Below are 15,284 nucleotides of genomic sequence, written 5' to 3'. Positions count from 1 at the left end.
TATCTAATCTTAGCTCTTTCAGGGATTGAGGAATGATTTGCAATCTGTTTCCATTCTGTTGCAGGTTGTTATAAATTAAATTTTAATCAAAAAACTCTTCTACAGAAAATTGTAAAGGTTGACATGTTCTTGACTGACCCTATCAGCCCCATAGACCTTTTTCATGATCCCATGTGGGTTACTCTGTTCCATGAAAAAAATGTTGGTCCATTGTAGAACAGCTTTATAGGTTAAAGAAGAGAGGATCTGCTGTTTCTCACATGGAGCAGTGGTCAAGCTGCCTCCCTTGTGGGGAAGACCCTGGAGATGCAGATGTCTCCAAAAAGTGTATGTGCCACACGTGGGACCAGAGGGGTGATGACTGGTAGCCCACTGGTGTTCCTGGCTCCTGTGTGCTTGTTCTGAATGTATCCACGTTGGAAATGGTCACAGGCAGTAAGTACTGGAGCCTCCAGCACTTACTACTCCAGTCTCCAGAGGTGAGAAGCTCTGGCAACAGGGATCTGTGGGAGCGTAGGTGGAGGGACTGTGCCTCCCTGTGGGTGGAGAATGAAGCTAAATGCAGAGTGAGACAGAACAAAATCTTGAATAGTTTTGTTTAGGGGGGAAGGGAGAAGGCAGAAACAGTCCTCAAATAGAAACACGCAGGAAAGGAAAGGGTAGAGTAAACAGTAACTAGAAAATTAAATGGTTTAGAGAAAATAAGGGCCAGGAAGATAAAAACACAGATGTTGTGCACATATGATGCAAAACAGAAAATAGATGTTTAAAAAAAAATCTCTTTTACAGATTTTACTTAAAACATGCTGAAATTCATGGATAGGGCATTAAAAACAGGCATCATAAAAACCACCTGTAATAATGTTTTGCTTGCTTGATTTGTAAGTGACCCGTTGAATATGTTAGCATACCAGTGTCCTGTATGATCACACCTGTGAGTTCATGGTGCAGAAGCATTAATTACTTAAGGTCTGGCTGTATCGCTTCCTAATTACTTGGAAAGTACGTGGATAATTTTCCATTCAGTTGAAGTACAAATGATGTTTTATATGATTAGCAGGTGAAACAGACCTGTAACAAGTGTGTGTTTGTGACATCAGGTATATGTATCACTTGCTATGACAAATGAAGCTTTGCCTGCTGAGCAGGTTCCCAAAACTTACTGTGAGAAGAGGGGTTATTCTGCCACAGACAGTGCTTCCTACAGCATTTCTACAAACCTGGTAACAAAATTAATATCAGGAGTCTAAAATATCGTTTTTGCATTGCTGTTACCTTCTGAGGAGACATTAGTAAGAATTATTGAAACAGATCCCTGGATCAATAGGTATTTTGCAACTCTATTACTAGAAGCCTTCATTAAATTTATATTCCTGGCTACAGCTTTACAGTTTGGTGGGGTTTTTTTTGTAGATGTAGTTTTGAGAATTAATAAATCAGATCTCTTGAGAAACAGTTATTTCACAATTACCTTACTAATGCTGTTGTTGGAATGTAAGTAAATGAAGTGTAAAGAATGGTATCAGTGTTATGGGATAACCAAGTAGCAGTTTCAGTGAACAAGAATGGAAGTTTTGTAAGAACGAGGTAAACAGAAACCAGCTTAGACAGAGAACTTTTCTGTGGTGTGCCCTTGGCAACAGAAGCAGGAAGAGTATCTCAAAAAGCTCTCCGAAATACTGTCAGAGCGGAAGGGTGAAAGTGCTGGCTTCCCTGAGGAACCAAAACCTTAGGTGGTTGTGGGAACTAAAGAATAATTCCTCCTGTTAGCTTATCTTTTTTGAACTGATTTCAGTATTGCAGACCCTTTGCTCCCAGATAAAATGAATTGGTTGGTCTTTTGTTAAACCTGATCTAGAAGCTAAGGACTCTTAAGCAGCATGAACTGATGTAAATCTACTGTGCAACCAGCTTCTACCTTCATCCAACAGTGCTGTAGCATCCACTTGGAAAATACCAAATACATCAGCCAGACTCTACTGAGGGACCCTATCAGAGTTTTTTCCCAGATTTAAGTCCCTGGATGGTCCCTGTGCAATTGCAGAAGGTCATGGTGGGGAAGCACAGCAGAGGCAAGAACCAGGATTTAAGCCATCTGGATCTGGGTCAGCCTGGATTTAAGCTGGGTTTGGTTAGACCTGCATCCTTTGTATGAGCTGAGAAATGCAGACCAACAAACTCTGGGTGCCCTTTTCATCGTGGGTTGAAGGGTGTATAGGCTTTTGACCTGAGATGAGGTCAGTCTCTTTTGGTAGGCTAGCAAGGGACAAAGTGACCCTTGATCCAGGAAAACCACTCTTCTTTCAGGACACTGCTTATATAAGTATTCAGTTTGGATGGGAAGGAGAGAGTACATTTTTTCCACCCAACTTGTCTGATGTGACACCCAGTGTATGGTGATAGACATCAAAACCAAGATGTCAGCCACATGTAAAGAATGAATATTAAATAAACACCTGACATGGAAATGTTTCAGGAAGTGTAGTTGTATATGCTGCTGTTACAGTATTAACTAATTTTAAAGAAAAATAGACATCCAGAAGCTCAGTGTATTATGGCAGTTTTCTTCAATACTGAAAAACAAGAGGACAAGTGACTGTTATTGAGTGAGAGAAGTAGAGTACCTTGCTCTTAGGTTGCTCTAAAGGATTCCATGGGCCTAGATTTCTTCCATCCTAATTTTGGCATCCTCCACTGCTACTGTGCCTGGTGAGCTAAAGACCTATTTCCCATAGGTTTGACTGGGCTGTCATAACTTAGTTTTTCCTTTGTCTCCTCTTCCTAGGTCAAATAAGTCAAGTAAAGGAGCTATTCAAGTGGTTACTGTGATTGATATTTTTCACTACCGCAAGTAATGAAAGTGCTGAGGGTTTGTGTTGTCTGCTAGGGAGGCTAGAGGCAGAACAGCAGTGTGGCCAGATAAGATGCCATGACCAGTTCTCACAGTCTACAATTACAGCCTGGTGTTTGTTTTAAAATGTTAATCTAGCTTCGGATTGGAAAACTTGTTTTTTTAATCTAGTGTGGTGTCATTTTAATACTATCAGACCTTTGTGATTGCCAGAATAGGACCTGGGAGGTTTCCATGCAGATAATCTGTCTTAAAGTGTAAACATGCTAAGTAAAAGCCATGATTTTTGAACTGAAAGCCTTATCTCTATTTTTGTGGGAGTAACTAGTGCATGAAAGTGCTGTCACTTGCAGGAAGACATATGATATGGATACTTAAATCTGTTTTACTGGTACCTGTATGTGCTTTCCACATTGGGGGATTTGCTTTACATGATGGGGCTTTGAGCAACCTGATCTAGGGGAAGGTGTCCCTGCATGTTGCAGAGGAGTTGGATCAAGGTGATCTTTAAGGTCCCTTCCAGCCCAACTGTTCTATGATTCTGTAGCTCAGCCTGGTTTGAATGTCACCAAGTTGCTCAGTAGCAAGAGGACCTGTGTGAGGTCCATCCAACTCCCTCAGCTTTTCTGCAGAGTATGAAGACTTTATTTCAAAGAGCAGGGGCAAGCAGCTTTAACCAAGCTCTGAGGTGTGCACCTGGAGGTGTGACATTTGTCTGTTTGCTGCTCAGACCCAGGGTACTTGCTTTTATTTTGGAAACAGACCTTCCTCTGTATTTATATTTGCTTTGAGAGCTAGCTAATGATGCCACCTCTAACAGCAAGAGCTGATCTGTGCAGGGTACTCTCCCAGGAAGGAAGGTATTATGGAATAGCCTAATAATAAAACAGTTCACCTACCTGTACACATGAAAACCTATGAGTATCTGTTAATACTATCCTCTTTAGAGTAGTGACACTAGAGAAGGCTGAAACATGGGGTTTTTGTAATAAGTTGTTATGAGTCCTCAAAAGTCAACTAACTTTCACTAGTAATTGTGCTCACATAAGCATGATTTCCTTCTAACAACAGGCCAAAGATCTTCTGCAACAGCAGGAATTTTATTAATATTTCATGAGTAGATTAAGTTAGAATTTGCAGGATTAAAAAGAGGAAAGTGGGTCAAATGCATGTGGTGTAACCATCTAACTTCTTTAGTGCTAGATTCATATATGTTGTATTTGAAAGCTGAAGAAGCAGGGTTTTTTGTGGTGGTTTCTTTGTGGTGTGGTTTCTCCATTTGACTATTTTATGGAAAAAATTATTTTTTGCTTTGGAATTTTGTGAGCCAAATCTCAGGAGACTCATGGAGTTTCACAGTGTGTCCAACCACTTCAGGAGTTGCTTTTCTAGCAAGCCCAGCACATTTCTGCACAAAGACTACACTGCTGCTTTCCAAGGCATATTACTGGGTTTGAAGAATGAGAGAGTGAGGATGGCAAGTGCTGTATCCTCACAGCTGAAATTTGAATTCTCAACGCATGCAGCTCTTGCAGTAGAGCTTTTGAGGGCCTGCAGGAGCATAAACCAGCAAAGACAAAAACGATGGGCCCTAGAGGGGGCTCAGAAGGGCTGAGGGGACCTCTGGGTCTAGTGCCTGCCCACAGGACCACAGACCCCGACCCCACATGTCCCTTCCCAGGGACCCCTGTGCTCATGGTGACAGGGTACTCCATGGTCTGGGCTGCCACGGGCTTGTTAAGAAGTATGTGTGATTCATGCTTCCCAAAACGTTAGAACTGTTCTGAGAGCAGAGATGATTCCCTAAGGTGCACACAGGACTTTTCATGGAGCACCACAGCACAGCTTCCACAAGGTTTCCTGAAGCTAAACAAACCACACTGAACATATGTACTGTTCCACTGTAACAGCGTGCAGCTGATGGACATACAGAGCCACTGCCAGCACACAGATAAATGAAGTAATAACCTGAAGTTCAGACTAAAGGAAAGGAAGGTTTCTTACTCTGCTGTTCTTTTCTCAAGACTGGTTGCACAGGATAGATGGAGAATGTAGTGATGACATCATGCTGTTATTGCAGGGGTCTTATAAACTGAACTAATGAAATGCAAGAGAAAGCATCCTAATGACCATATTTTTTCAAATCTCTCTTACACCTGTAGGTGTGTTAGTGGCTCCCTTGCATAGCTTCAGTTCTGTTTTAGTTGTTCTAACTCTCTCTTCGGCATTATGTGCAGCAATACTAGGCTTCATTTTGATTCAGGAGATGATGACACAGAGGATGGAAAAATAATCAATGTATTATAAGCCTCTTTGGAGCTTATATAGTCGATATGACTGCTCCCAGTGTTTTCACACACACATTTTTATTCTCATGTCACAATTATTCTTAATGGTTGATACCTTTTTTCTTCGTATTTTCAACCAGGCAGACATTTTTAGCGTTGGTGTAAAAAATATATAAATGGCTAAGCTATAACAAGGCTCTTAAGGGTCTTTGTGGCTTTGTAAAATATGCGTGGAAATAAAAAGTGTATTAATGTAATTACTTTCTTAGCATTATTGTGGCAAAAGGTTTCTAAGTTTATTATTGTTGGAGGTTTTTTTGTTATACAAAAATACACCGGTGCAAGATGGACTCTTGGGTATCTTTGCCAGTGCAAGTCCTGGAGCACTCAGTGCAACTGGAGCCTGGGGAGGGTAACCCACCTAAGGAATCTCACTAGTCCTGGTTGGTGTCTCTTTGCTAGCCTAGTCTTCCTCTCTGCAGCTGCCTTTGGAAGCCATCATCTGTCCTGTAGTTTTGTCCTGTGAAGGGGTTTAGGTATTTTAAGAAAACTGAGAAATACAGTGGTTGAACCTACGTGATTATTATCCTCCCTTTGTGTTGGTTCAGATTCAATGCTGACATTGCATTGTGTTAAAGGGGACCTGAACTAACTACTAGGATTTGTCTTCCTCCTCCCTCTGAAACATCTCCACTGAGTAGTAACATGCAAATATAAAACATAAAGCCAAAGAAATGGATTTGTTTCTGTTTCATTTAGGCTTTTGTCCTGTTAATTCCATGGCAGATGTTTTCTTTCTAAGGCTGTACTATAGTGTGTTTTATCTGAAGTGAATGCCAGTGTCTACACTGGATGTTAAAATATCACTTTTAAGAAGGGCAATATTGTTAATGACAAAGAACACAGTCCCGAGGACAGGAGGGCCCTGTTTCTGGGTTTCTTTAACTAGAATTGGATTGTTTTAACTACAGCTTTTATGACTGACTGGCTTCTATCTCAGCTTTTTATCATAACATTGGGGGTTTTTCAGCAATTAAATCACTACTCCTTCACTACTTGTGAAGTTATTTCAAACAAGGTTTTGCTCAGTAAAGATCAAGTTTGGTTTCTGTTATTAAATGTTATATACTGCCCCTTCACTAAGAGGAATTCCACCTTCTCATGGGAATTAATTCTGGTTTTACTTGGAATTGAATTACTGTAGTTTTGTTTGGTTGCGGGTTTTTTTTATCATCATCTTCTTCTTTTCCCACTGTTCAGCTGTGAGGTCCGGCTGGCTGCCCCCACCACCACCTGCACTGCCCCCTCGACCTTCTGTGTCTCAGGTATGGACAAAGCTTTAGCCCTTTTCTCTGTATTATTTGCTTATTTATATTGCCACTGCAGTGATTAGCAGTAGTTGGCTTGGACACAGCAGTTGTCCTTGCTTCCAGGTTCATGCAAATCTTCTTGCTCTGTGGTTCCATGTCCTCCTTCACTGGTCTGTCTAATTGGTGTGTTGCAGCATCAAATTACAGACTAATTAAATCTCTTTGTAGTGGAGCTGACATGCACCCACTAGACCCAACTGCAAATTAAAAGCTAGCAAGGCTAGTCTACTAAAAAGTTTCATGTGTGAAGGCATGGGTTTGATATGTGCTATTTGCTTCTCAAGCTACAAATGCTCAGAGGACATCTGCTAAGGGAACCACGGCACGTAAGAGTATATTTCACCCGTGGGTTTAAAAAATAATGCTAAGAGGAAGCAAATGCAACGCCACTGAAGTTGTTAAGTTTCAAAACATTAGTGACTTGCTTTTATGACAAGTCTTTGGTTTTTGTTTTTTTAGAGTGTCATACAACCACAGCACAACACAAATTGAGAAAATCACGCATGTCTGCATCCAGATACTACTTCGTGTTTTAGGAAATGATGGAGGATCAGCATCCTGTTCTTTTTATGTTGTTGGCTCTGTTAAGTCTTAGGCAGCAGTATGCTTCATATATTAGTCCTTTAGGTGAAATGTATAATAGAAAACAAGTCCACAGGGGAGTTGACAGCCCATTAAGTATAAAAAGCTGGTGAGATACCTTCCTTGGGCCAGAAATGGTCATCACTTGAGTTTTGAATCTACTCTTAAGTGTGCTGTTGAACACCTTCTACTGCACAGTACTTACGATATAAATGATTAAAGGCTTGTTGCCATCCCCAGCTCCACCAGCAGCTTGTTTCTCTCTTCCTCTCCCCAGCCCTTCTTAACACCTGAGTGCAGTTAGTTTCTGCCTCAAGGACTGTGGAGCATCCTGGTTGAGCTTGCATGCTTTCTCCCTGTCAGTATGGCACATGCTCCTTAGGGCACCCATCGCATTCCTGCTTTGTCTAACACATCCTGGAGAGCAGTGTTTCCCTCTGGCTTCCCCTGATCTGGGCAGCACAGCTCCCTACCTCACAGTTGTATGCTTGCAGCAGCTGTTGCAATCCAGTCTCCTGCCCATGCTCCGGCTTCCCACAGCACTGGCTCTGTGCAGTGCAAACCCTCTTACTGTCATTGGGAAATGCAATAAATACAGCAAATCCTGTTCTTAGACAAAAAAACCCATTGGTTTCAAGCAAGGTTCTGTTAGTTGTTCGTTTTCTTGTCCTGTGATCAGTTTGCGTTTCCTTAGCGGGAGAGTGAGAACTTTATTTATTTATGCATGTCCAACATCTTCCTTAGCAAATACTGAACCAACTGCTCATCCTACACTAGGCCATGTAGAATGTAGGACCTTTCTAAAATGGTAAACACAAGAAGATCCTCATGTGAAATTCTTGATCCAGTCCCCTCTAATACAAAAGTCTGATTTCTAAAAGGGAAAAAAAGAGTTGCTTCTGTGTCTGCTCAGTAATGAATATGCAACTGATGCTTTACTAACATGTGTCACATTTACTTAATTTATTTCTGATTATATTTAAAGATATTAAATCAAATATCTTATCAAAATACTATTGTTTTGATGTCTGTCAAAAATGTACATAAAACCAGTTCTTGAAAACATAATAAACTTCACACTCATCACATTGTTTATTTTATCTCCAAGTATGCCTTTCTGTGATAGAGGTAGCCAACAGTAGGGAACTGTGTGTGATGGGGTCATAATTCAGCTGAGCTGACCCTTGCAAATACCATGTAAGCAACAGTAAGCATATGGATTACATTAGTCCAGGGGGACCCTTGATTTAAAGAGCATGAAGAAGTTGGAGAGAGGGATCTGCTTTCAAAGCTGAGACAAGATCAAGAACTGAAGAAAAGCCATGATGCTGAAATTGCACATTCAGCTTTTTCCTGTTTCAAGATTTATCAAATTCTTCTTAAATTTCTGCTTTAACTTATTTTTCAACAATGCTATTGAAACTCCTTCTTTATTATCATAACATTTTGCTATATGCCTGCAGTTAAGCACTGTGAATGACAAATGTAGCTTGGAAATGAAGCAAACCCTGCATATTTCAGGTGACCGTGCACCTTATAAGTATGCTCATGGTGTGATTATTTTGGCTCAGCTTCGGAAATCAGTTGACGGAGGGGAAATAATTTCTTTCTGAAGACTACAGTTTTCTGTGGATGGCTGAGAAGCCTGAACCAACTACCTCTTCAGAGTGAGAGTAAAGGGCTCATGGGATGTAAAGACCAAAGTGCATAAAAAAGAGGTACCAAGGGATAGGTATTACATTTCAGTGGAGCAGAAGTCCTGCTATGGGCTTAATCAATAGCAATATAGAAATGGCATCTTGACTTTAGTCTTGTGTTGCTAGTTTTTTTAGTAGAATTTACTTCAGCCTTTAGGAAAACATTATTTTTCCTGTCAGAACCTCCAAGGTAATCAGCCTTGGTGAGTTACTGAATCACTGGTTGTTCAGAGTGTGCCAAACGTCTCTAGTCATATCACAAACTTATTAAATTACGTCCACATCCAACTCTGCCTCCATAGTGCAGTCAGCTGAATAACGAAGGAAAACAATTGTATTTCTGGGTGAGCATAGGACAAGGTAACAGAGCTAATGCTGCTGTGGTCTTGATTCCACAGCTCAGGGGAATCACAGGCTTACTGTGAGAGGCTCAAGTCTTGGGATGCTGTGAGGACTTGGCCAGTTTATGGGGAAATAGCAGCGGGGCTGCCTCTGCTCTGGGTTGCTGCTGCCAGCCCATGCTGTTCCACGCCTCTGGTGGGCAGACACCTTTACAGGTGGTGGCTGCATCTATTTTTATTTCTACAACAGCTTTTAGAGTTGGTGGATTTAACTCTGTGTTTCTTTCTTCTTGATGGCCTCTAAAAGCTCCTTCTCCTCGGAATGTTTCTCACTTGGCAAAGTCAGCATTTTATCAGCTTTGTATCAGTCTGTGAACTGTACCTAAGTTTTCCTCAGAGCTTTCACCGCATGCTCCTCTGATGCAGTGGTGCTTTTATCTGAGGTCCCTATGGTGACTATAAATAAAGATGAACAGAAGGCAAGTTTAAATAATGTGGATACACCATTATCTCCAATTTATGATCTTTTAACCCAAATTCCAGCCCATACCTCTCCGCACTGCAAGCCATTTTGAACTGATGTTTTCAGTAAGACATTGTGAGTTGCAGTATGAAATGTTTTATTAGAATCATCAATTCATACTGCTTTCATATTAAAAAAAAAAAAAGAAAGTAATTAAAATTTTACCTCATTTATGTAAAGAGTGCTTGGAAAGATTATGTATAGAAACAGGCTTATACAAAGACTTGGAGGGGTTTTTTTGGATAATATGTTATTTTGAAGCGTTTTACTTTTGTGTGTATCTTCACTGACACCCTCTTAATCTCTAGTAACGCTTATCACCTTTTATCAAGTCTAAAGTAGCTGGCTTGGATTTAAGGATAATTTTATCTGTATCAGTTTCTCAATTTCTTTGGACCATAAGTATTTAATATGCTGCAAACTATTGTAAAGACTTAGGACATGGGCAAGGCCTTACCTCTCTGCTAACTTCCCATGGCATGCTGTAGTTATGGTTTTTCTGCCTTTTTTGTTTATTACTTTTAATTTTTGTTGTTTTTTTAAAAATTTTTAGGTGTGTTTTTTGTGTCATCCTCATCATCATTCCCTCACCTCAAGTGATAGTGTAATAGAACAAATAACCTGTAGCTTGTTGAAATACCTACTGTAGTTTATTTCTGGGCTTGTAGAGAACAGAATTCAGTGGCTTGAGTAAGTTTTCCCGATCCTTTGTTCCTAACTTGATAGTAAACTTAAGTCATTGAGGAGGACTGGCATAAAGATGGCCCCAAAACTTTTGAGCAGATCCAGGGCTGTACAGAGAAAATTGGTGTAACTTGGACTTGCAAGAATCATGGTAGGAAGGCAATAGCTATGTAGCTGTTTTGCAGGGGCACATATTTCAGATAGGAAATAACTTTGAATAATGTTCCACTGAAACCAAAGTTTCATATAAGCATTGTTGTTGTTGTTTTTTAATGGAAATAATACTTTATTACTGTTGGCTTTTAAGCCTACAGAAGTCATTTACCACAGCTGCTTTCTGTGGGAGATTTAGTAACATATTTATGTTAATAGGAATTACAGATGAACAGTGTAGAACAACTATAACTTTAGGATTTTATCCAACATCAGCTAACTATCTGCAGTGTTGGCCAATTAGATCAACATTCCTTTATTTAAATTACTCTATTTCAGTACCTTCCTGTCCAGTTATGAAGGCATATCTTCAATCCTGTCTGTGCTGTATAAGGGGATTTGAAAACAGTGGAACTGGAAGAAAACTCTGTATATCTTGGCTGAAAAAACTGATGTTCCTAGTCTCTTCCCAGAGTCAAAATTTTAAGCCTGTTGGTTTTGTAAATTCACACTGGTTTGTGCTGGACTTTTGTTTCTGGAGACCTTGGGATGTGTTTTTCCCACCGGTTCCATGCTGGCAACTTTGGCAGGCACTGAAAATTTATGGGTGAAGGAAAAGCGTTCAAGTGAAGTGGAATAGGTAGGCAGCTGTTAACATTATCAAATTGAAATATCCTGAGTACAGTGCAACTCTGAAGATTAAAATCTCACTGTGTTATGTGAGCTCAGAATTCAGCTGTCAGTTTAGTAGCCATCATTACCATTAGATGTTATTGATTTGGTGAAATTGTGGAAATGAAGCACTGTGAGGGATGATGGGTGGGTCACCCTGCCCAGTCACAGGCATCTGGTGGTGTTGGAAAGCAAAGATATTATTCTTTTTAACATATTGTATGTTCTGCTCTCCAAATGTTACTTGATACTTCATAATTCCTTGAAGCTTTTTGGCCATTTATCATCCTGAATTGCAAGTGAAAACTGGGACCCAGTTCAAGAAGTTGTCTCTACTAACATGCCTTCACGTTCTGCTGAATCCATGGAGAGCCACAAGTGTGGGGTATGCTCAGGCTGGATTTGTAACCATCATGCCCATGCTGGTGTGTGGTGCTGAGGCCAAGAGATGGGGCAGGACTCCTGTCTGTCCTGCTGAGACCTCTCAGCCTCCTGAGCAGGCTGACCATGTGCAGGCTCTGTGCTGGGAGGTGGTCCAGGCATCCCCCCACTACCAGCATCTTTGGGTAAAGCAGAGATACAGGTTTGCTTATCTCTTACCAAGTTGTTTGGAGAAAATATTCAGCCCACTGAGGAATTCCTTTACTCTCTAAAATTATGTGAGGAATTTCAAGTGCTGGCAGGACACCTGGAGTTTTACAGGAAGAAACATTTTTGTTATATAAATAAATTACTCCCCAAAAAAGTAAGATTTTCCTTTTAGCATCCTGCTGTTTGTATATCTGATGGTATTCTCCCAAACAACCATTTTATATTAAACCAAAGGATACTTGTTAGCTTGCATTTACAATCACTGTGCTAGAAGAGGGTGGGTTTTTTGATCATCTCCATAGTTTTGGCTGCAGAATAACATACCTTGTATAAGCAGTGCAATAAGTACTGAAGAAGGCTGTAACAGTAATGAAACTGAAAGTGTTCCATAACATGAAAGATTTTGCCATCTGCCACTTTAATATAAGTGGATTATCTTCCTCTCATGAAAATTATATATTAAATCTAAGATGGCCAGACAAAATAAATTATGATTTAAGAAGTGGTGGAAAAGTAGCACAGTTAAAATTGAATTTGAGGAGTAGTTGATGGATGCTATAAAATCCTTTCTAAAGAGGTTTTTGGGAGAGTATCTTAATTAAAATATGTTGTAATAATTTTTTAACTTGGCTTCACATTTATCATAAAAACAACAATAAAAAGAAGCTAAGAACTCAATGTCTGTATCTGTAGTGGAATTCACATAGCCCTTTCTAGTTTACGTTAATCTGGTTTTGTGGAAGTTGAAGCATTAAAACAGATTGTTAATGCTTCCATCTGGGTCCCATTCTTTCCTTGCGAATGAGCTGAACATTGCAGCAATTTGTTTGTATTTACTGCCTTTCTCCTCAACCTTATCACCAGCTCTCAGATAGCTCAGGGAAAGAAAAAGCTTATCAAAACTTCTGGGCTGCACAGTGCTGAGAAAGCAGTCAGCACACTAAGACCCTGGCAGCTTGTTGCATTTGCATCCCTGTGGGTTTTTTCCTGTCTTACCATTTTCAGTTTTTGTAACAAGCAATAAAAAGAATTGATGATTCAGTGTGGGATGCAGAAGACTCACAGAAACTGGAATTGAGATGTCTTGACTTCTCAGAAATTGGCTTTAAGCACAAAAATATGAACGTTTAGAAAGGAGCAAAATACCTATTAAATGAACTTATGTAGAGATGATAGAAGATTGCAATGGGCACATACAGAGTGTTAAGTATATGTAGTATCCTACTTTTTTTTACAGATAAGCTATTCTCAATACTTTTTTTACAAAGCTAAGCAGTGGCACTGTGTAGGTAATGATTATAGGCTACTTCAGTGAATGCACAGAGATAATTTCATTTCTGTGAGTAGTGCCATTGACTACAATGGGACTATTTCCATATGTAAAGTTAACCTGGAGCACAAGTGTGGGCAAAATTGAATTGTGGGAAAGACTGAATATATATTTCACCTCTTACAAAAAGCGTCTCAGGTAACAGAAATATGAAAGGTCCATGTAGACCTTGTGTTCTGGAAGATCAGTTACGGATTATCTTGAAATGAGAGTGTGAAATCTACGTATAATCCAGCATTGCAAAACAACAGAACTGGAAATGTAAGCAAAGACCCAGTTGTTAAGATGCTTTGTTCTTTTACAGTTACGAAAATCTTTTATCCAAGGCTTTCAAACACTTAGTGCTTAAATGAGTGTTATATAGTCTTTTAGAAAGGTGCTGTTAAGTATCATCACATGGAGCTGTGAGGAGATTATGAATGTCTGGTCAAGGCTCATGTGATGAAATAATGAGCATTTGCAATTCCTAATGCTGCCCTTAATGATGAGGAATTATCTGTCCTAATGATCAGTGTTGGCCGTAGGCCACAGGTTGGGCTCTGGCTGTGGCTGTTGCACAGAAAATTCGTTGGCCAGTTTTACCTTTTACCTGGAAGAATGGGAAGGCTATGACTCTTCCCAGAAAATTCAAGACCGTGCTGAGGAAAAAGTAGATACTGTCTGTTAATAACACACTGGTCTCTGCAAAGAGAATCTCTTCAGGAGGTTTGGAATAGGGCACTGTCTTGCTCTTTTCTATGGTCGCTTAACTCTGCTTCCCAAAATCAAGATACTCTTTTAGACCTGGTCTGCAGCCTCTGTTTGCACTGCTGGTAGTGCAGATGAGCAGGATATTCTTTGCTCATCTACTGTAACCCTGGGTGTGTTCCCAACCGTACCACCCAGCACAGCAGCACTTGGAGTGTCAATAGCTTATTGTGTTCTGTGGACGTGAGTGAGACATCTCCATTGAAGCACTTCACTACTGTAACTGAGATTTCCTTTGAAAGACCGTATTGTATAATGTATAATCTTTCCGTTTTATGTACCAATGGTGAAGTATTTAAATATAAATGTGCTAAGTTTCCAGCATGTGGGAAAATTCTAAGACATTTCTGTGGTGGAAGGAGGTAGTTTATGGCTGTGTTTCTGAATGAGATTAGTTGCCCAGAGACTATACTAAGCATGGTATTAAAACGATGAAGAGCTAAAGAGAACCCACCTCAGCTGCTCCTGATGGATCACCTTTTCCTTGTATACCACTGCAGGAGCTTGGACTAGAGTACTATTGAGCCAGACTCACTCTGCCCATACTAGAAGGCTACTACTACTGGCTTTCACCCCATATCCAAATCAGTGAAGGGAAGGAAATCTGCAAGGAATCCCTCTGCCAAAAGAAAAACCAGGAGTTATTTTTCCTTTAGAATCTGTGTAGGGACAGTGTGGGGAGACATCAGCTTGGAGATGTATTTGTAAAGCTTCTCAGAGAAGACTTGGTTGTGTTAGCTGCATCAACAAACCTTTGCATTGATGCATGATACAGTTAACAAAAAATTTTTGCCGGAATTAAAAAATTTTTACCTGGGTTAAATGCTGTCTGTCCCTGAACAAAATCCCCTGCAGCAGCACACAGATCTGTTTTTATGCTTGGGCTCTTGTGTCAGAGTCATTGCCCTGAGGAGTGGAGGTCTTTCTAGAGGAGAGTTGTAACTCTGACAGCAGATAATTCATGTATAAGAGCTGGTTTCTGCGTGAGAGGGAAAGGTGACTTTGGGAAGAGCCGAGGCTCAGCATGCCCAGTGGCAGCGTACCCGTGGGGCAGGCTCAATCTGCAGGCTCCTAGTGATGCAGACACCTTTTTTTTTTTTGGTACTTTCCTCCGAGCAAAGTATTCAGAAATGGCCTGTCCCACATGCCACTAGGTGGCACTTTAGGGACATGTCAGTCGCTCGGTTTTGTTCATTATGCATGAGCTGCATCACCAGAACTAGTTGTCTCTTTGGGGTTTTTCCCCCTTTATTTTTTTTTTTTTGGTCAGATATTTCTTTATTTTTACCAGTCCCTGCTCCGCTGGCTGCTGAGCTTTGCCATCCTCCATCCTGGCAGCAGGGAGAAGTGGCCAGACCAGTGACCCAGCCTCAGGCAGCGGGTACTGCAGCCCTGCAGCACAGCTGCCACAGCCACATCACAGCCCTCAGCTCTCAAAAAAATGTGTCTTGCATC

General features: G+C 40.5%; 1 protein-coding gene across 1 annotated transcript in view; it reads left to right on the top strand.

The window, feature by feature from the left end:
* Positions 1 to 15,284, top strand: part of REPS2 (RALBP1 associated Eps domain containing 2) — a 63,536-nt gene that overhangs the window by 34,851 nt on the left and 13,401 nt on the right. Inside the window, exon 14 of the mRNA XM_029964755.1 lies at positions 6,400 to 6,464. Coding sequence (XP_029820615.1) covers positions 6,400 to 6,464 — 65 coding nt within the window. The remainder of the gene's footprint in view (positions 1 to 6,399; positions 6,465 to 15,284) is intronic.

This window comes from Manacus vitellinus, unplaced genomic scaffold, assembly GCF_001715985.3.
Source record: "Manacus vitellinus isolate BGI_N305 unplaced genomic scaffold, ASM171598v3 scaffold_7_pilon, whole genome shotgun sequence".
Classification (NCBI taxonomy): domain Eukaryota; kingdom Metazoa; phylum Chordata; class Aves; order Passeriformes; family Pipridae; genus Manacus; species Manacus vitellinus.
This window is presented reverse-complemented; position numbering and strand designations above follow the sequence as displayed.